This window comes from Mytilus galloprovincialis, chromosome 2 (assembly GCF_965363235.1).
Source record: "Mytilus galloprovincialis chromosome 2, xbMytGall1.hap1.1, whole genome shotgun sequence".
Taxonomy (NCBI): domain Eukaryota; kingdom Metazoa; phylum Mollusca; class Bivalvia; order Mytilida; family Mytilidae; genus Mytilus; species Mytilus galloprovincialis.
Window position 1 is genome coordinate 58,112,835 of NC_134839.1, and position 19,911 is coordinate 58,132,745.

The 19,911-nt window shown below is 31.0% G+C and overlaps 2 protein-coding genes across 4 annotated transcripts; both read right to left on the bottom strand.

Moving 5' to 3' along the window:
* LOC143062320 (uncharacterized) lies at positions 1-3,619 on the bottom strand. Its single transcript, XM_076234044.1, has 3 exons — positions 3,461-3,619; positions 604-709; positions 1-159 (listed from the first exon to the last, which is right to left on the bottom strand). The coding sequence occupies exons 1-3, from the start codon at positions 3,561-3,563 to the stop codon at positions 27-29; spliced, it is 342 nt and encodes a 113-aa protein (XP_076090159.1). The 5' UTR covers positions 3,564-3,619; the 3' UTR covers positions 1-26.
* Positions 3,620-8,092: 4,473 nt separating this feature from the next.
* LOC143063953 (N(G),N(G)-dimethylarginine dimethylaminohydrolase 1-like) lies at positions 8,093-18,110 on the bottom strand. 3 transcript variants are annotated; one of them, XM_076236414.1, is made up of 6 exons: positions 17,742-18,110; positions 17,186-17,288; positions 14,820-15,019; positions 14,018-14,149; positions 12,501-12,650; positions 10,430-10,567 (listed from the first exon to the last, which is right to left on the bottom strand). In XM_076236414.1, the coding sequence occupies exons 1-5, from the start codon at positions 18,036-18,038 to the stop codon at positions 12,504-12,506; spliced, it is 879 nt and encodes a 292-aa protein (XP_076092529.1). In that variant the 5' UTR covers positions 18,039-18,110; the 3' UTR covers positions 10,430-10,567; positions 12,501-12,503. The 3 variants fall into 3 exon arrangements, 2 of the variants coding, with proteins under 2 accessions (XP_076092528.1, XP_076092529.1); XM_076236413.1 differs by lacking the exon at positions 12,501-12,650 and having other exon boundaries at positions 8,093-10,567; positions 17,742-18,108; XR_012975147.1 differs by lacking the exons at positions 10,430-10,567; positions 12,501-12,650 and adding an exon at positions 13,745-13,772 and having other exon boundaries at positions 13,928-14,149; positions 17,742-18,109.
* Between the last annotated feature and the right edge of the window lie 1,801 nt (positions 18,111-19,911).

Consider the following 19,911-nt stretch of genomic DNA (forward strand, 5'->3'; position numbering starts at 1 on the left):
TTCTCATTTCATATCAATTTTATTTTTTAACGGCCCGTTCCTCCATGCGGATGTGGACATGGCTCGTTTTCATTGTCTTTCATTACAGCCTTTTCCCAGCATGGTCCATCTAATACAACCTTGCATTCTGGATGTAGGTCCACCAAAGTTATACCCATTCTGAAAATAATAAAAAAACAGAGACAATGCATTATTTTTTATTTGTATGACCTACAACCTACCATCTTCACGTTTCTATCATGTTCCCCAACATATTCATTTGTTTATTGTCTTCATAAATACCGGCAAGGAAGGTCCGATTAAAAAGATGTGCATATACATATATTTCTTGTGTAAAATAAAAATAACAAGAAATCTCGGTTGTGACAAATTTGTCTTAGGAATTTGGAACTACTTTTCCCTGAATATTCATTCGAATGCTCATAAAACATCAAATGGTATGCCATAACATTGACTTTTAAGCATTTGCAATAAATATGAAATGTTTGAGTTTATAAAATTTGGTGTTTAGAATATAAAAAATGTATATAAGAATTAATATTTATACAAATTTATTTACAAAGTAAGAATATTTCCGGAAATTGAACTATAACATATACGTACTGACAACAATTCAGGAAGCCGTTGTTACAATCACAACTGATACACTCCTCATATGATGTATAACGTGTACCATCTTCTAAGTGGTCTTCATTTGGTGCAACACAGTCTGAATGTGTATGAAATAGTACATTATTTGCAAATGAAGCTTATATTAGCACTGCTTGCATTTTTGTTAAATAAAAATATATTTAAAAGGTATAACCAAAATTTTCAACTTGGAGACTTTCAGCATAAGTTTTATTAAGTTTGCCAAACACATATATCATTTGTCGTTAGTATCTTTTATTAATGAGATTCAAATTTCGCATATACCTGGGAAAAAACTTTTTTATGCAGTGACGTGTGGACTCGTTCTACTCGTCGTATTTCCGTTTTTTGGGTTATTTTTGTCCTAGCAAAGACATTTTCTTTTCGACTTATGAACTATAAATGTCTCATTGGTATACCCCCCCTTTTTTCCCTCCACCCTTGTTTCCTTTATTTATACTCTTCACAAGTATGACATTAATTCAATATTTTGCAATTTTGTAGTAGACCTTTTCAATATCTATCGACACCTACAGTTGAGAACGACTACGACAGGTAAACTGTGAAGGGTCGTCTCAAAAATAAAAAAAATTGAGATCATTGTTGATTTTATTGCTTTCAATCATTGACAATGATAAAACTTTCCTACAGAGTCCATGTTTGTTTTTAATTTATTATAAAGAAAAGGATATACTTTAAGTCACATTTCATCTTTAGACGTTTAGCTTCTAGCTGTCGTGGTTGAATTTTGAAAACGAAAAGAACAAATTATGTTTTATTGTAGTTGATATTTAATTAAACAATGATTATGTCGGTTAACAAGGGCGGCACATGTCTAATAGTTTTGGCCTTGGATGCCTCCATAACTTACTCAATACTTTGTATCATTTCAATTCACCAATTTGGTGTTCCACTTGAATGTTGTATTCAACAATCACTGCTTAAATGTTGTAACATTGAAACGAGGGGTCAATTATATTTTTTTTTTCAAAATTCATCCAGGAAAAACTTTGTCTCGAACAAGATATCTTGAAGCGTTGATAAAAAAAAAAAAAATAACAAAAAAAAAAACGTGATATTTTCCTTCGACCTAAAAAATCAATATGTAATTATGTAAAAATTGAATATGTACATCAACTAAGGTAAAGATCGGTGGAAAAACAAAGTTGGTCGTGTTCTCAAGTGTGATACGGACGGACGGTTCAGTATTCTTTTTAATTTTGAAAAAAATCATAAAAGCGTTTACACCAACAAATAAAATCGTTATTGGCATGCGGCAAATATTTAGCGAAAGACTCACATAATCACAAAAGTGAAGAAAAAATGTGTTAGGATTCTGAATGATTGGAATATTTGTTTAATCAATTCAACATGAAATGTCGTGCAAATTCATACGAAATAAGAATATTATATGACAGAGACATATGTATGGTGGATGCGGACGTTTTTTTCCCTTTTCGTGTTTTCGGAGAAATCTAGAAATCGAGAAAGTGAAATCGAGAAATTGAGAAATCGGGAAATCGAGTAATCAGGAAATTTGGAAATCGAGAAATAGAGAAAGCAAAAACGCAAAATCAAGAATTCATTTCGCGTTTTCGCGTTTTCGTGTTTTCTCTTGCGTGTTTTGGCGTTTCTGCTTTCTTGATTTCTCGAAATGATAATCACTATGGTTTTTGTCTTTGAGACGACCCATCCATTTTACCTGTAAACTGTAGGTGTCATTAGTCGGTGTCGAGAGATGTTGAAAAGGTCTACTACCCCGCAACTTATTTATTGATTGGCAAGCCAAACTAATTATTGAATTTCATATTTCAATATACATAAAAAAATTATCAATTGAAAGGGTGTTTATGGATCGTGAATATCGAATAGTACGTTTTCCTGTGGTTTTAACATTTGGACTAGTTTAATTAAATGACAAACTAATTAATTGATGGAAACAACACATTTTCAGATTTTTTGGTAGCGTAACGAATATAGGATTTAATTCATAGTTGAATGTTTATTTTCTATACAAGATGTATGTGTTCATTCAAAAAAAAATGGGCATGCTCAGATAAGGCTGTAATGAATGACAATGAAAACGAGCCATGTCCGTATCCTTATGGTGGAAAGCGTCTTTAAAGTTCATAAATAAAATTGATATGAAATGAGAATGATCACGTTATGTGCATTTTTTATTATTTTAATGTTCGTTACAATTGTTTTTCCTTCTGATGCTTTGAAGACGGTGGTTAATGATTTTTTTTTTAAATGTGCTACAATATCCTAGTACAAGACGTTAAAACAGCATAAAGTGAGTAACTAACATACTTCATAATGCTGGTATGGTTATTGCTACACTTTATGATAACGGCATTGCTAGTAGATATTTTACTGCACCCAAAGGCGGATCCAGGTGGGTTGGGGCCCTGCATCCCCCCTTTCGTGTGGAAAATTTGGTTGATTATATAGGGAATCACTGATGTTAACTGGAGCGACCCCTCTAATGTCAGTCAGAGAGCCCCCTTATGAAAAGTTCTGTATCCGCCACTGGCATCAGACAACAAATTCCTCTTCCGTGATGCTCGATACCACACTATTTGAAAATCAAACGTAATACAGAGTTTCAGATAAAAGATGGTTCAATAAGTCCAAGAACCTACTGTCATCTAATCTAACCAAAATGAACCAAAACGTAAAGCAAAACGCGGTAAAGTACCATGTATATATTTTGCTATAAAGTTGTCACAAAACATAATACAACGATGCAATTAAAAAACAAACCGTGAAAAAAATCATACAAGATAAAAGGTTATACAAGTTGTCAAATAATGGATAATAAGCTTACCTTTTAAACCTGGACCAGCATATGACATAAAACAATAACCGTCTGCTAAGGTAACAAGACTCAGCATTAAAAATACCGCGTTCAAAATAACGTTGGAAAACATCTTGAAATCAGAATGCTATCAACTCAAGCCAGATTTTGTTGTCATATCCTTTTATAACTCTTTTTAAATATAAGTGCTCAATTATTTTTAACATACATTTTCATCATTATTATATTATTATCATTAAATGTCAAACACATTTATGCAATTTACTAAATTTATTTTTTTTTTTTTTTTTTTTTTGGTTTTAGAACAGTAAGTAATACAGAATGGAGTCTTTAGTAAGGATCATGGGACCATATGACCTAATAAAGGATCATAGGTCAATGGTGTCATGTGAACTTAACCATTTACCCTTAACATTTTGTTTCAAATTACACACAAAACGTAAACAATATGTAGAATCGAATAAGTATAAAATGTTCTACGTGGCAAGAGAAATCAGAGAATATAAGTCGTCCCAAACCTCTGTCTTATGTGAATGTTCAAAAATCTTGTTACAATTGAAACCCCAACCCCCGAACCATATTAACTATCTATTTTTCGAATAACTTAGGTTTTTTAACCCAGAACTTTACATTAGCAATGCTCTTCAACTTCATACTTTATTTGACTTTTTTGTTTTTTATTGGCGTCACTGGTCAGGCTTTTGCAAACGAAACGCACGTCTGGAGTTCTAAATTTTAATCCTGGTATATATGATGAGTGTATACGGCCACTGGGTTAACGCCACTTCTGGTTGAGGTTTCCTCCGCAAAGTTATCCCCACCCTAGTAGTCAACACTTCAGTGCTGACATGATTTATCATTGAAATGGTCAAAATTATAAATAAAGCAAATGTTTACCAAACTTTGAATTTTTCGAATCACTCAGCAATTAACCAGGGATAGATTACAAAAGCTGTATTTGACATTTTTTTTCAATTTGAATCGAGAGTCACGAATGAGTCTTTTGTAGACGAAACATGCGTATGGCGTACAAAATTTTAAAATATCTGGTATATATGATGAGTTTATACTGTGTACTCCAATTTCTCAAGCACACGTGTTGCTAGTGTAGTGATTATGGGTGTAAGTGAACCCATCAACTCAATCCACCTTTGAACTCTGATTTCTAAGGCAGATCTCAAAGTATTTATATCGTTGACAGTACCACGGAAATGTCTTTGGAAAGATTTTGGATGAACACATTTTGCAAAATTGACACCATACTGGATCAATAAAAAGGTTCAATCGTTGTGTGTAATACAAGCTACAGATGTTGGGTGTTAATGTACAAGCAGGTCTGATTTTGTACTATCATTTTGACGAAATGTCTAGTAAAATTGAACTGAAATAACTAAGTGCAGATTCTAGTTAGTGAACGTTCCAAGTCAGGAAAATAACAGTCAATCGGTCATTGTCTCCATGACGATCATTGAGAGGGAAGCTCTTTGAAGGAGACGGGCTTTGTATTTAGAAGTGTTGTCAAATCGTACACTTTTGCCTAACCGGTTAATCGTATACCGATTAACCGGTTAACCGGTAGTTTAAGTTGATGTTTGAATGCCTTGTAAATAGTACCCTAAAAATCGATATAAGAAGATGTGGTATGGGTGTCAATGTGACTACATTCCATCAAAGTCATACATTTACGTTTTTATAATACGATGAATTGAATTTTGGCCTTTGGTTTTATAAGGCTTGTCTGTGAAGATTCCTGTCGAAATTTGACTTTTAATAATCAAATACACGGTATCAACTATGGCGTTTGTACTAACTTCAAATTGAAATATAAAAAAACGTCTTCATCTCGTAGAATTGAATATGTCTGAAACCGATGATTCTTCCATTTTGTCTTGTTGTCTCCGAAAATAATGAGAGGTGTTTCAATTAATTTAGTTAAAAGATTGACAAAGACATGCACGACGTAGATTGCACATTCAGATGTAGGTCTACAAATATAAGATCAAAAATGAAATAATGAAGTAAATCGTAAAATTTAATTGTATTACTGATTAAAAGTTACTGTTTAAAAACATGAAACTAACTGTGTTTCCTTAAGATCTTGCCCCGAGCTGAGAGACAAGTTCTAATTAATTTTATATTTTTGGATTAACAAACCAATCAATATGCTGGACAATTGATCAGTCAAATTAATTACCACGATGACAATTTAAAAAAAAAAACACAACTATTTAATGATTTGAATACAAATTTATATCAAATCTATTAAAATTGAAAAAAAGTCCGGTTAACCGGTTAGCGATTTTGGAATTCGGTATTCGGTCGTCCGAACGGTTAACCGGTTAACCGTTGACAACACTAGTATTTAGATTTAATATATTTCGTAATGTACCTTCAGGTTTAGTCTTTTTTTTGTTCCGAATTCTTGTGCATAATTCTAAAAAGGTACTTAGGACTGATCTGAGAATGTTTCTCCGCTAGATGTATATTACACATCTTTTATACAAATGAGACATAATTTCAATTTTGGATATACATTTTTTTTTTAACTACTGACTAGGGAGATATATAGGACAAGTAGTAAAGATTTTGTAATTTGTATATATAAACTTACTACAAATACCTATATACCTTTTAGTATATTCAGATAATGATATTTAACTACATGATAGAACAATTTAAAAGGTTTATGAATTTGAAAACCTTATAACTATTGAAAAAATCAATTATAATTTCTGTGAAGGAGCACTGTAGAAATTATTATTAATTAAGGAATGTATTTCCCTCATACAAAGCTCTCATTCCTTTAATGGATTTGGCTATACTTTTTGGACCCTTTGGATTATAGCTCTTCATCTTTTATATAAGCTTTGGATTTCAAATATTTTGATTACGAGTATCACTGAAAAGACATGTATTGTCGAAATGCGCAGGTGCAAGAAAAATGGTACCGCTGATGGTATTAAGTAAAGAATACTAAGCTAAAAGAAAGGCGAAATATATCAAATGTACATTCAATCTCTGAATAAACTGACTAAAACAGAAAGACAAACAGACAGTTTTCCCGTTCGAATGGTTTTACACTAGTATTTTTGGGGCCCTTTATACCTTGTTGTTCGGTGTGAGCCAAAGCTCCGTGTTGAAGGCCGTACATTGACCTATAATGGTTTTCTTTTATACATTGTTATTTGGATGGAGAGTTGTCTCATTGGCACTCATACCACATCTTCCTATATCTATACACAAAACAATAGTACACAAAACCCAATATAGATAAATAAAGACTGAGCAACATGAAACCCACCAAAAACTTGCTCCACATGCTACACCCGTCGTTTGTGTCTAGTCTGTATCTAAATGTATGTCAACAGGTTATCTGTGAGTCTGTCTATTATAGATTTACCCAGCCAATAACAATCTAAATGTATGTCAACAGGTTATCTGTCTATTTTAGATTTACCCAGCCAATAAAAATCTAAATGTATGTCAACAGGTTATCTGTCTATTATCGATTTACCCAGCCAATAACAATCTAAATGTATGTCAACAGGTTATCTGTCTACTATAGATTTACCCAGCCAATAACAATCTAAATGCATGTCAACAGGTTATCTGTCTATTATAGATTTACCCAGCCAATAACAATCTAAATGCATGTCAAAAGGTTATTTGTCTACTATAGATTTACCCAGCCAATAACAATCTAAAAATATGTCAACAGGTTATCTGTCTACTATAGATTTACCCAGCCAATAACAATCTAAATGCATGTCAACAGGTTATCTGTCTACTATAGATTTACCTTGCCTAAAACAATCTAAATGTATGTCAACAGGTTATCTGTCTACTATAGATTTACCTTGCCTAAAACAATCTAAATGTATGTCAACAGGTTATCTGTCTACTATAGATTTACCCAGCCAATAACAATCTAAATGTATATCAACAGGTTATCTGTCTACTATAGATTTACCCAGCCAATAACAATCTAAATGTATGTCAACAGGTTTTCTGTCTACTATAGATTTACCCAGCCAATAACAATCTAAATGTATGTCAACAGGTTATCTGTCTACTATAGATTTACCCAGTAAATAACACAAACAAAATTGCAAAGAATGTAACAATGGCAATATCTCCTAGTATAGATCTTATTATGTTAATCATTTTTGTTGTTCAAAATTTCATTCTATCTCCAACAGTTTTTGTCCGTAACGTGTAACTAGAGGCTCTTAAGACCTTTTTTTCTTCCCTGCATTTTCAGCAATAGCCACTTTTTGGTAAAAATCGTCAAGAAAGGGCAATGACTCTATTAAGAGTTAAAAGAATATTTCAATAGAGTTGACATATTTATAACTATCGTTCAGCTGATTATTTTTTTGATTGCTATTTTTAAGGTACTTTTTGGTTACATAGCTCTTCAACTGTTACAGATCTTATACATCACCTGCTTTCAAATATTCAGCTTTGAGCGTTCCTGATGAAGGTAACCTCAGAAAAGCACTACCGACACATGAAATTTATAACATGTTGTTTCTATTTTACTACTAAATTCAGACAAATTAAATATCTTGGATAAATGGCACAGCCATACATTCAGACATGTGACCAGAAAACTGACCATTACAAAATAAAAACAAATAATTAAGGCTTTTTATATATTTATATATATTTTTCATAATGAAGCTGCAATTCCAAATTTGAAACATTAAATACAATAATGCTAAATTGAAAAATACAAAAATGATTTGTTTCATACAGAATTAATATACAGAAAAATTCTAAGTGACATGATTGTATGAAAATTGCAATTAGCATTGATTTAATCTACAATTGAGATAATGATTAAGATGTAATATCTGAAATCATACAAAAAACGACAAAAAAAATATTTTTCCCTTCTATATGCATAAATTGTAAACAATTTTTAAAATAAAATGTTTATTGAAAAAATGTAAGTTTTCATTCATAACAAAAATAACATGTTTAATACATTTATTAACACCCATTATAGAAAATGTTCTTTACACCAATAACAGGAAAAAAACATTTGAATTAAACATCACAACATAAAATTTATATAAAATAAAATTTAGTTAAAATATATTTAATAAAATAAAAAATAAATTTACTCACAACACAAATGAGGGTATAACATGTAAAAAAAAAGGATCAATTCAAGCTATGTCCTGCTTAATAAATTGAATAGTAAAATTATAAATAACTTCAAAAAGAACTGTTATTTTTACTTTCTTCTGTTTGAGCAAGTAAACACTCTTAAACGTTCAATTCACATTTGAATGAAAAAGGAAGACATAAAAAATAAGATTTTTAGATGATTTGAACGAAGAAATCGGTTATTTGACATTAAAAAACATCACAGAACAACCTTAAAAGGAAATACACCCAAAACAGTGACTTTACAACACATAGTACCTACTAAACATCAATATGGAATTTTTCAAGTTTGAGGTATTTTTATGTAATTTTACAAGCTAATGAGTTTTAACAACTCTCAACATGAAATAAATTCAAAATATTTTATAAATTACAAATTATGCCGTATTTCTTTTTAAATGGTTTATAGGTGTAATCTGATTACTAGTATATTACTTAATTTTCTATTACAGAGTAGTAACATCTACATCTTATTTAAATGATGTTAAGAGAAATGACAGCTGCAATTTTCCTTTATTTGGGAGATTTCAACCTCTTTATTGTTCTTGATTAATTATATCATGAAATATAACTCATACTAAAATCTTCAAAAAGAACACAAACTGACCTATTAATTTTCTTTCAAAATTTTTTACTGATTAAATCAAGGATATCATCAAAATTAGGTGTATCAAACAGTTAACTTTACTGGTTGACAAATAAAAGTACAATGTATTATATATCTATTAAAACAGAGGATGTCATTGACTTTCCTACAAAAAAAGTTAAATTATGAAATTTTATCTATTGTTTATTTACTTTAATAATATTTTTAATAGCAACTTCTGTATTTTACTAAAAGCCTTGATTACTTTCAATGAAATCTTTATTTTTTCGTCTGTCTAGCTGATACAAATCATATGCAAAAAGCATAAAAGGGTTTTGCTAAAAAAAATGTAATATAATTCTTAAGAACAATTTAACAAGATATGGATATGGCAGTATTTAAAAAGATAATAGCTAAGGTGATAAGCAAATAAAATGGGTATTAAAATTAAAATCAGAATTACATCTTAAATGATACCAGTCCACTTTTGAATTGGACGTAATTTTGATTAAAACTTTACTGGTATCTACACACAGACTTTACACATATACATGTACCAAACAATAAAAGTTTATCAATAATTTCTGTTTTTTCAACATCATGCATGATTATTACACATGAATATAGTTTTATCTTTCCTAGATTGTCGGATATTCATAGCACCATAAATGTACATTCAACAACAACAAAATAATTCTATGAAGAGAGTTTTGCTGTAGTTGTTATAAATTCCACTACAATGATTCATATCAAAATCATCAAACTCCTTACCAATTTTCTTGCAATGCATTACTAAATGATTGGATGGAATACCTATGGAAAAATGGTAAAACAGATCTTAATAAATATATTTTTGTATAATCCATATACTCTCATTGCTAAAACTGAAAATGGAAACACAGAATGTGTCAAAGAGACAACCAAATATTTACTTTCAAGAAAAAAGGTGTAAAAATATTATAAAATAAATCAATATAACTCCATATAAGGTCACATTTACAATTTATGTTTAAAAAAAATAAAAAAATGTATATATCATGTACAAAAAAAACCTATGTGTTTTTTCTCAAGAATTATCATACTGTATATATATGAATATGTTTATGTGTAAATGCCAGACCCATTAAAAATCTAAAATAGCTTTTAATAATATTGCTGCAATTTTCCATATCCCTTTACAAAGCCCTCCATTCCGAATAATTAGTTGTATCTTCTCTGGTAATGTTAGATACAATAGAATTAGGCTTTTTGTTTCTGTTTATGAGTAGTACAGCACTAGAAAGATAGCCACCAGTCTTGCTGATCTCCCAAAATCCAACCTTGTGTTTGGCATAAGTAATTTTTTCATCCAGTATCTAAAAAAAAAATATATATATAATTAGTACATATGCACCTTAATATATAATGTCTGTAATGATTACTATAAACCAACTAATTTTTCCAATAAAATATTTCATGTAATTCTCTTTCTCGGATTTCAAGGGTATTTATTTCCATAATTTTCTAATTTTCTTAATTTCTATATTCAAGGGAAGAAAAGAAGGTCCAAATTTTTCATATGCCTGATGATTTAAGTAAGCCTTACATTTATACTAGACAAAGATTCAAAATCAAAATTACTCATGAAAATAAGTTGGTTTATAAAATTGATGATATCAAATGAATATGAAATCTGCTACCTGCCAAAATGTGATTTTTCAATACTTGCTTATTACTGGACAAAGCTCAACATAGCTCTGATCGAGATCTCTAAAGTATAATTGGTAAATAATAAATATATGTATAAATTGCAAGTTTGATACAGCTTCTTAATTTAATCATTTTTCTTAAAAAGCTTATTAAATTAGTTGTTACAATGGTTAAATAACATTTCTTCCAAATATATAATTTTGTCTTTGTAAGAAAGTTAACATCTTAAATGTTAGCACGCATCTTTATTTTGATAAAAAATGTTATCAAGTATAAATATCAAAAGCATAGTCAAATGTTACTTGAAAAAAGCCAGTACATGCAAACAACAAATAAATTATAAAGTTAATGAAATAAAAAAATAAAAAAATGTATTCCATGCTGTTAGATTTTACCTTTAAATCACAACATACCACAATTCTTCCATCACCACTTAATAAACAACAAGAGGCTGTCACAACGACAGCAAACCGGATTTGTTAACATTTATTTGTGTCCTGGCAATATCACAAGAACAATTACTGATGAATGGTGAAAGTGAAAATCGTCAATATCAAATTTGACCTCCATTTTGTCATCAGTATCAACATATTAAAATTTGAAAAGCTTAGATTGAATGGTTCATGAGTAAATGCAACAATGTGAATGGAAACGCCATTTTACGATCTTTCAAGAACCATAACGCCTGAACGGTAAAAGTCAAAATCGTCATTATTGAACTTGACCTCCATTTTGTCATCAGTAACAGCATATTAAAATTTCGGAAGCTTTAATAGAACAGTTCATGCATAAATGCACCGACACGACTGGAAACTCCATTTTTCAATCTTTCAAGAACCATAACTCCTGAACGGTAAAAGTCAAAATCGTCATTATTAAACTTGACCTCCATTCTGTCATCAGTAACAACATATTAAAATTTGGGAAGCTTTGGTAGAAGAGTTCATGCGTAAATGCACGGACACGACTGGAAACTCCATTTTTCAATCTTTCAAGAACCATAACTCCTGAACGGTAAAAGTCAAAATCGTCATTATTGAACTTGACCTTCGTATAGTTGTCAGTAATAACATATTAAAATTTTAAAAGCTTTGGTTGAACGGTTCATGAGTTAATGCACGGACAACATTTGATTGCCGCCCGCCCGACAGCCCGACCGCCCGACGTACATCCCCAAATCAATAACCGACATTTTTGTAACAAAAATCCGGTTAAAAAAGGGGGGAATCATCACATTTCAAGGTCATTCTCAACTGGGCATGATAATATATTGTAGGTTGTGCAATTTTCTAAATACTCAGACTCATGTACTTCTGATATGCAAGAGTATGTAATGTACATTCTAAAAATTGAATGTTTGATGAACAAGATAAGTCAAAAACAAATGACAAATAATTTCAAGCTATTAATAAATATCAATATGGATACTATCAACAACAAAAATATCTGAAAAAAAAACTAAAAAAAAAAAATTATAAAAATTAACAAGCAAATAAACAATCATATTGTCAAATAATGAACAATGCTGTTTAAAGCCGACTGAAATTCCATCCATCTCAAAATAACATGCACAATGAACACCCAAATTTGTCATACTACCTTTCAAGGTAAGGTGGAAATAATTTTTCGATAAAGGGTATTGCCAAGTACCAACAAGACACTGCGGATGAGATTTCCACCTGATTTTGTAAGTTCCTGACATGTAACTTCATGATGCAGACCATTATGGTCTAAATTATCTTGTATAGCCTGTATGGAAAAATGCTAAAGCTATTAACATGATGTTCTCTGCTATTCAAAGCCATGTCATATATATAATTAAGCATGTACATGTATACATCTTTTTGTGAAAATGATCAAAGTATTTATGTATTTATTTGTTTTTGCCGCATAAATTAAACCATTTAGAGTTATCTCTCATTAAAACAATAGTATGGAATTTTCATGTAGATTTTACAGATTTTAACCTTTATAAAAAATTAGAAAGTAATATTTGAGGATTACAGTAAAATTCATATTCCAACTTTTATCATATAAACTTGTTAGTACTGCAATTCTATATATAAATTTACATGTTTCTTTTATGGCCTTAAGTGTTTACACTGTGTAAACTATTACATGACTAGTAGTAAATTAGTAACAATTAATAAAATCAACATCTTGTCATATTTAAATGGATGATTACCAGTGATTACATTAAATCTGTCAGATAATAGGAAGTACAGTTTAACAATATTTATATTTCAAATATTACATAACTTTACCAAATAATATCATTTCAGATTAAAATCTAAACTTGTTAACACTATAAGAATGATAGGTGATCAAGAGTTGAACATGATTTTTAAATGATTTCTCCCTGAGGAAGGACATGCTATTACACCTGTCCAAACAGAGGCTCAAGGTTACAAAAGGTTAGAAATAAGCACAAGCCAGCCCTAATAAGCCAGATAATAGTATCTTGTGAATGTTTATATCAAATTTTTAGCAGTTGAGTAGATCCCACCAGAATAATTTTTTTATAGTTATTATATATGTGAAAAATTATTATTTATATTAGTCGAGATGTTAACAAAACAGTGTATACATATATACAATATATGTGTGTAACCTTTAACAACAAAATCAAATGTGGTGAAAGTGTGTTATACAAATACATTAAGTTGACTAACATTTCATTAAACCTTTGAACAAAATCATTTTACCACTAATTATCTCTCAAATTTTAAAATTGACATGATTTTTGCCTGTTTATTTCATATTAAAAATCAAACAAAAGTAGTTTTTATCTTAATTTTTTGCATCATCTGTGTTGACAATTACCATTAAAACAACTGAAGTGTTCATAATGAAATATTCATGCCTTAAAAACTGCAATTAAAGCAGTCTTCACCCTGAACTGCTAATCTACAGGCCCGCAGCTCAATTTTTGAAAATTTTTAGTTAGATTCTGTTGGCCTGTAGGTCTTATTTTTACAGGCCCGAGAGCAATTTCACCAGCCTGGGCTGCCACTCGGTGTGAAGACTGTTAAAGTGTGTGCATGTTGAATTTACTTTTGTAAAAACATTCTTAACATTTTTTCATGTAGGTTTTACAGACAATATATAATACATACACTATAACTTTTTTCACCGATTTCATCTCTGCTTCTGTGTATAAGTCTACCATTTACATACAGCATATTAGCTGCATCATCACTGTCCAGTCTCAATATACGATACTTGTACTGTGCAAGACTCTTCATTTGCTGAAATAAAATGTGATCAGGTTTCTCCATCAGCATCATATCATTTTAATTTAATCTTAATTATATATTGAATAAATACATACATGTATCTATAAGGTCTAAATCTACTTCTTGTACGTTTATACTTATTGGTCTCCCAAATTCGTAATTTACAACCTTTGTGTAAAATGTTAAATGTATGTACAAATACAAATCAGGGGCTGATCAAGCAGCTTTTATATCTAATATTGGCAACTGGAGAAAAAAAGAACACTGACTCTAGACAAAGGTCTTTACCATTGGGCATGTTTAAAATAAGTATGTGAAAATCGTCTCAACAATTTAAAGGAATGGAAAGTTTTATGCTTCTTAAATCTTATGATTATAAAAATGTGTTATAACAGTGTATGAACAAACAAAACATTTATAATCAATATGGCATACATGGGTTAATCAGTAAACTAAATCATTTTATCTTTACTGTATAACTTTTCTATCTGCTAATCATGTTAACTATGATTTCAAATTCCGTCCCTGTGATTTTTTGCAGAAGTACTCAAATATTTTTACAATTTGATGTTTTTTTTTACATATATATACATTGTATATGTCTAAATATAGTTGACTCCAATTAATTGCATACCGCTTAGTAGTAAATAACTCAAGTTCAAGAAAAAAAACAAAAATATACCTTAAATGTTAAAAGAGCTTCTTCACTACTTCCAACAGCAATTATATCCCATCCTGCCATGCTGAGCATAGATTTCAGTCTTCTAGATCCTGGTACATTTATGGGTGTCACATTGTATTCTGGGAAGGCATCAACTACAGCCTGAGCACCCTTTTCATTGGTCCTTCTACCAGTTCCAATACCAACAAATATCTCTTTTCCTGTAATTTAACCTTTTTTTTTAACTTTAGGACTTTAGCAGACAATTTTTTTTTGACGCATTTGATATGCTTGCATAAATTGGAACAAAAAATTTGGATATATTCAAAACACATCAATAAAGGAAATCCAATATATTGCTCAATCATGTTAATGAAACATCTATAACTATACTGAGCCAAAAAAGTTTAGCAACACTTTTTTTTTTAATTATTTTTTTGTTCTTTCTGGAAAAAAATTATTTAAACATCATTGATATAATCCTTAGTTTTACCTGTAATTTAAAACAGTCGCACTTTTTCCCTAATTATTGATTTCGCGCCATTTCAGCTTTGCACGTCTAATTGATGTTTTACCTCTTGTACCTGTATTTTTAAAACGATATTAAAAATTTCTTTGTCACTAACGTTCAGAAACACACCATTGGCAAGAAAAACACATACACCTTTGAAAAAATTACATGCGGTGTCAACCAGGCCTCCTTGAAAATGACCATCAGAAAGCTCTTGCAATGGTTGATGCCGGAATGAGTGTTGCTGACATCGTGACTCGATTAAATGTGCATAAGGCAATAGTATAGAGACTAACACACAGATATCGACAAATTGCAACTGCACAGGATAGGTTGATGTATCGTAGACCAAAACAACTATTGTCAAGGGAGGAGCGCTACCTTCGCTTTACTTTCAACATGTGACAAGTTTTTTTCCGGCCACAAAAGTAGTGCATTGACTAAGGGCAGCTGCTGGTGTGCCTGTCAATCCTTCATTGGTACACTTTGGGCATGGCTGTGAAATTGATTTTGAATAACACTGTACTCATTTCCGCATTTTGACCCTCCCGCACTCCATACAAAGAAAATCCTCATGAATGTGAGTGATAAACATTCATGCTGCTTCTGACATGTCATAATTCCATTTTGTTATTATTAAAATTATATGCTGCTATGATTTTGTAATAAAAAAAAAATTCACATTTTTGTTGCTAAACTTTTTTGGCTCAGTATATTTCTGATATACAAATGTACATGTGGTATCTGGATGATTCGTTCCAACTCTGATTCGTACCAACAAATTCGTCTCAAGTTGCTTGGTCAGTTCGTTCCAACTTTTCCAAAAACTGGTTAGTTCGTTCCAACTTATTTAAGAACAGTATTAAACAATATTAACCATTTAAATAGCCTTATTATTTTAATTTTTAATGCTGTACTTATAAAAAATGAATATAAATACGTATCTAAAACAATTCTATGGTTTATTAATTGGGAAGAACAATATATTGGGCATGATAATTATTAATTATTAAGGTAAGTATTTGATGACAAATTTAATATTTTAAGTATGAATAAAGTGACTAACTAGTGATATTTTCAAAGAAATAGTTATCATTATAATTGATTATTGTATTTCACTGATGTGCGCATAACAGTTGTTAATGCATTCATCAAAAGAATAATATTGTTCTTATCTTGGGTCATAAACGCTTGTCAATAATAATTGAAGGCTGACATACCACATTTGCTATGTTTTTCTTACCTGCATCGTTACTACTCATTAGCACTGGTTGTGTATTTTTTACAATATAAAAATTTACTCAGTGTCCTTACATACGAAACCGACAAACAGATCACAGTCCAAGATGATGGAGCTTTGGGACAGCTAAAGAAGACAGCAAATTACAGTTACTCAACTGATGACATCTGTTGTACTTATCATTGTGTCATCCGTTGACCAGCAAAATGAAATATATGTGAAATACTGAAAGACTATTAAACAATTATCTATGAACTGTTAGGATGAACATATGTTATTGAAAAATGATCTTTTATATGAAATATACAGAAAAAATGGACAAGGAATTGCTGATTTTTGCCGTGCACTGTAGGTTGATTTACACGAATACAGTGATATACGGACATATACATTATAAAAAGTTGGAACAAATTGTTAAGTCTGATTTAATAATGAACTTAATCAGGTGGAACACATTGTTAAGTCTGATTAATAATGAAATAAATCAGTTGGAACGAATTGACAATTAACTTGCTACGAATTGTCCAAATCTGGAACGAACTTGCTTGGAACGAATCGGACTTGGAACGAATTGACTAGCATTCGTACATGTACAGGTGTATCTTTTCTTGATTAAATGTTGTCAGTAACCCATACCTGTAAATAATACATCTCCTCCTTCCACAATCGCATCAGGATCTCTAATCTCTACAATGGTCATTTTCATCTGACTCTGTAAATATCGTCTGATTTCACTAACCTGCAAGTATATTGTATACATGTAAATGTAGCTAGTAAAATTGGGGTGTATTGCAAGGTGTAACCGTTCATGTAAATTCATTGGCTTAGTGGTTACTTGATGCAGTAGGGTAAAACTGTTTAAGTGTTTAGAATTATGTACAACTCATTATCTTTATTTTGAAGATAACTAAAACGCTATTAAAAATAATTAAACACAAAACCTTTAAAAAGGGTGCAAACGTAAAAGAGTGGGAACAGGAATTGGAGAGAAAGTGATCTTTGGCGAACAGACCCGTATTCAGTCAATAGGGGCAAATTTCAGAGCCCTTAATACCTACTTTACAATTGTTGTCATCAAGTGCTCTCTTTCCTGATGAGTTCAAGCTAGAATTGGTACCTTTGACCAAACATACAGATTGTCACGCCCTGTTAATAGGACTTTTAATAGGTTTTATACTAGGCTTTGGCTTACCTCTCCTTGTCTAGTTTTACTTCCAGGTCTTGTTATAAGGGCCGTATTACCAATAGCTACAACACAGTCGTCAACAAACGGACATTCTGGGTATTCTTCTGTCCCGTCAAGCTCAATTGTTCTCACATCACATTTTTTTAGAGTCTCCACAAGATCTTTGTGCTCTTTACGCGCTTTTTCCATGTCAACCTCTGCCTCGGGATCAAATTTTCTTGCACTATTCTGAAAACTGTCAGGAATTCTTACCAAAATGGCAAAATTGTATTCAAACGCGTTACATTCATATCTGTTAGACATTCTTGCTACTTTCCAGACACTGGTTCAGTGCTTGATTTTTGTTGTTTCCACTCGGAAGTGATTGAACTTCCGGTTGTGACGTCATGTTTGTAAACTTTGAAGTTGCCGGCGGCAGGTGCTTGTCAATAAAAATTAGGACAGTTGTTATTTTAGTAAATTAAACATTGTTAAAATTAGATAAACGGGCAAATTGGATTAAGTGTTTCATTTCATGTTTGTTTGTTTGTTTTTTATTTTAGTCCTTTTTCACGGAAGCTTATAAATTAAAGATTAAAATATTACATATGAGACTACTATTCCACATCTGTTTTATCAGAGACAAATATAATACACATATGAATACATTGTGTATTATATATGTCTCTTGTTTAATATAATAGTCTCAGATGGAACCAATCTCATTGAGATTGAGATTGAACCAAGGATTTGTATAGTTGCTATACAAATGATCGATATCCTTGATAAAACTGAGAAATAAATCATTCATTGTCTTGGAGGTGTATGGAATGATTGTAAAGTGTACATTTCAGCTGGCAGGTGTCATCTGACCTTTACCGCATTTTCATGGTTCAGTGGTCAAATTTAATTTTTTGAGTTTTGGTCTTTTTTTCTAATACTATAATACTATATATATATAGTCAATAGGTCAACACTATATTTGGTTTATGGAAATATTTTATTATCTTTATGTCAGTCGCGCAGGTTTTATTTTACGACTCTTACATTGACCTCATTTTCACGGTTCATTTTTCAGTGTTAAGTTTTTTGTGTTTTTGGTCTGTTTTTCTTATACTGTATGCCAATAGGTCTACTTTATTTAGTGTTCGGAATGATTGTATGGTGTACATGTCTAACTGGCAGGTATCATCTGACCTCGTGACCTCATTTTCATGGTTCAGTGGGTCAAAGTTAAGTTTTTGAGTTTTGGTCTTTCTTTCTAATACTATATGCAATAGGTCAACCATATTTGGTGTATGGAAATATTTTATGATCTATGTCAGTCGCGTTGGTTTTATTTTACCTTGACCTCATTTTCATGGTTCATTGTTCATTGTTCAGTGTTAGGTTTTTGTGTTTTGGTCTGTTTTTCTTATAAACTATAAGCAATAAGTCAACTATATTTGTTGTCTGGAAGAATTGTTAGCTGTACTTGCCTGCCTGGTATGGTTCATCTGACCTTGACGTCATTCTCATGGTTCATTGGTCACTGTTTTGTTTTCTTGGTTATATTGTATTATATGTCTATGGTTAATGTTAAGTTAATGTGACAGTTGAAATAAAGCTTTATATTTAGGACGATCAGCATAATATCAATGGTTAGTAAAGAAGGCGAGACATTTCAGCGTGTGATCTCCGTTGTTATTTTACATTCGATATGAATTCATGTATAGAAATTTAATGAAAGAAAATATAAAAAAAATAATTATATTCAGTAAAGTACAGGGGCGGATCCAGCCATTTTAAAAAGGGGGGGGGGTCCCAACCCAGAGTAAAGGGGGGGTTCCAGCTATATGCTCCCATTCAAATGCATTGATCGGTCAAAAAAAAAAACCCCTCTGGATCCGCGCCTGAAGTACTTAATATTGGGAGAATAAAATATAAATTCCTGAAAATAATCCAGGAAGAAATTAATATAGAAATCAGATTCGGATTCAGAAATTTGAAAAAGGAGGGACAGGTAACCAACCGGTAAATGCAAACGGTAGATAGGCATGCGACTTGTGTCATCTATTAGAGATCCTTTATAATTCAAGTTCCATTTTATTTAATTTTTTATGGAATAAATATTACATAACATTATTTACTATGAAAGAAATATAACAGTATCTGTTGGGGTATTGAATGTTTGTCACAACAGGAACAGAAATGATAG

Bases quoted from the DNA above. Each gene is read 5' to 3' on its own strand.
- LOC143063953 (XM_076236413.1), bottom strand. From the start codon at position 18,038: ATGTCTAACAGATATGAATGTAACGCGTTTGAATACAATTTTGCCATT. The intron at 15,020-17,185 runs GTATGGGTTACT...GTTAAATTACAG, and splicing joins AGGAGATGTATTATTTACAG to GAAAAGAGATATTTGTTGGT. The intron at 14,150-14,819 runs GTATATTTTTGT...ATTTTATTTCAG, and splicing joins AAGCTCTTTTAACATTTAAG to CAAATGAAGAGTCTTGCACA.
- LOC143062320 (XM_076234044.1), bottom strand. From the start codon at position 3,563: ATGTTTTCCAACGTTATTTTGAACGCGGTATTTTTAATGCTGAGTCTT. The intron at 710-3,460 runs GTAAGCTTATTA...ATACACATTCAG, and splicing joins TGCTGGTCCAGGTTTAAAAG to ACTGTGTTGCACCAAATGAA. The intron at 160-603 runs GTACGTATATGT...TATTATTTTCAG, and splicing joins GGCTTCCTGAATTGTTGTCA to AATGGGTATAACTTTGGTGG.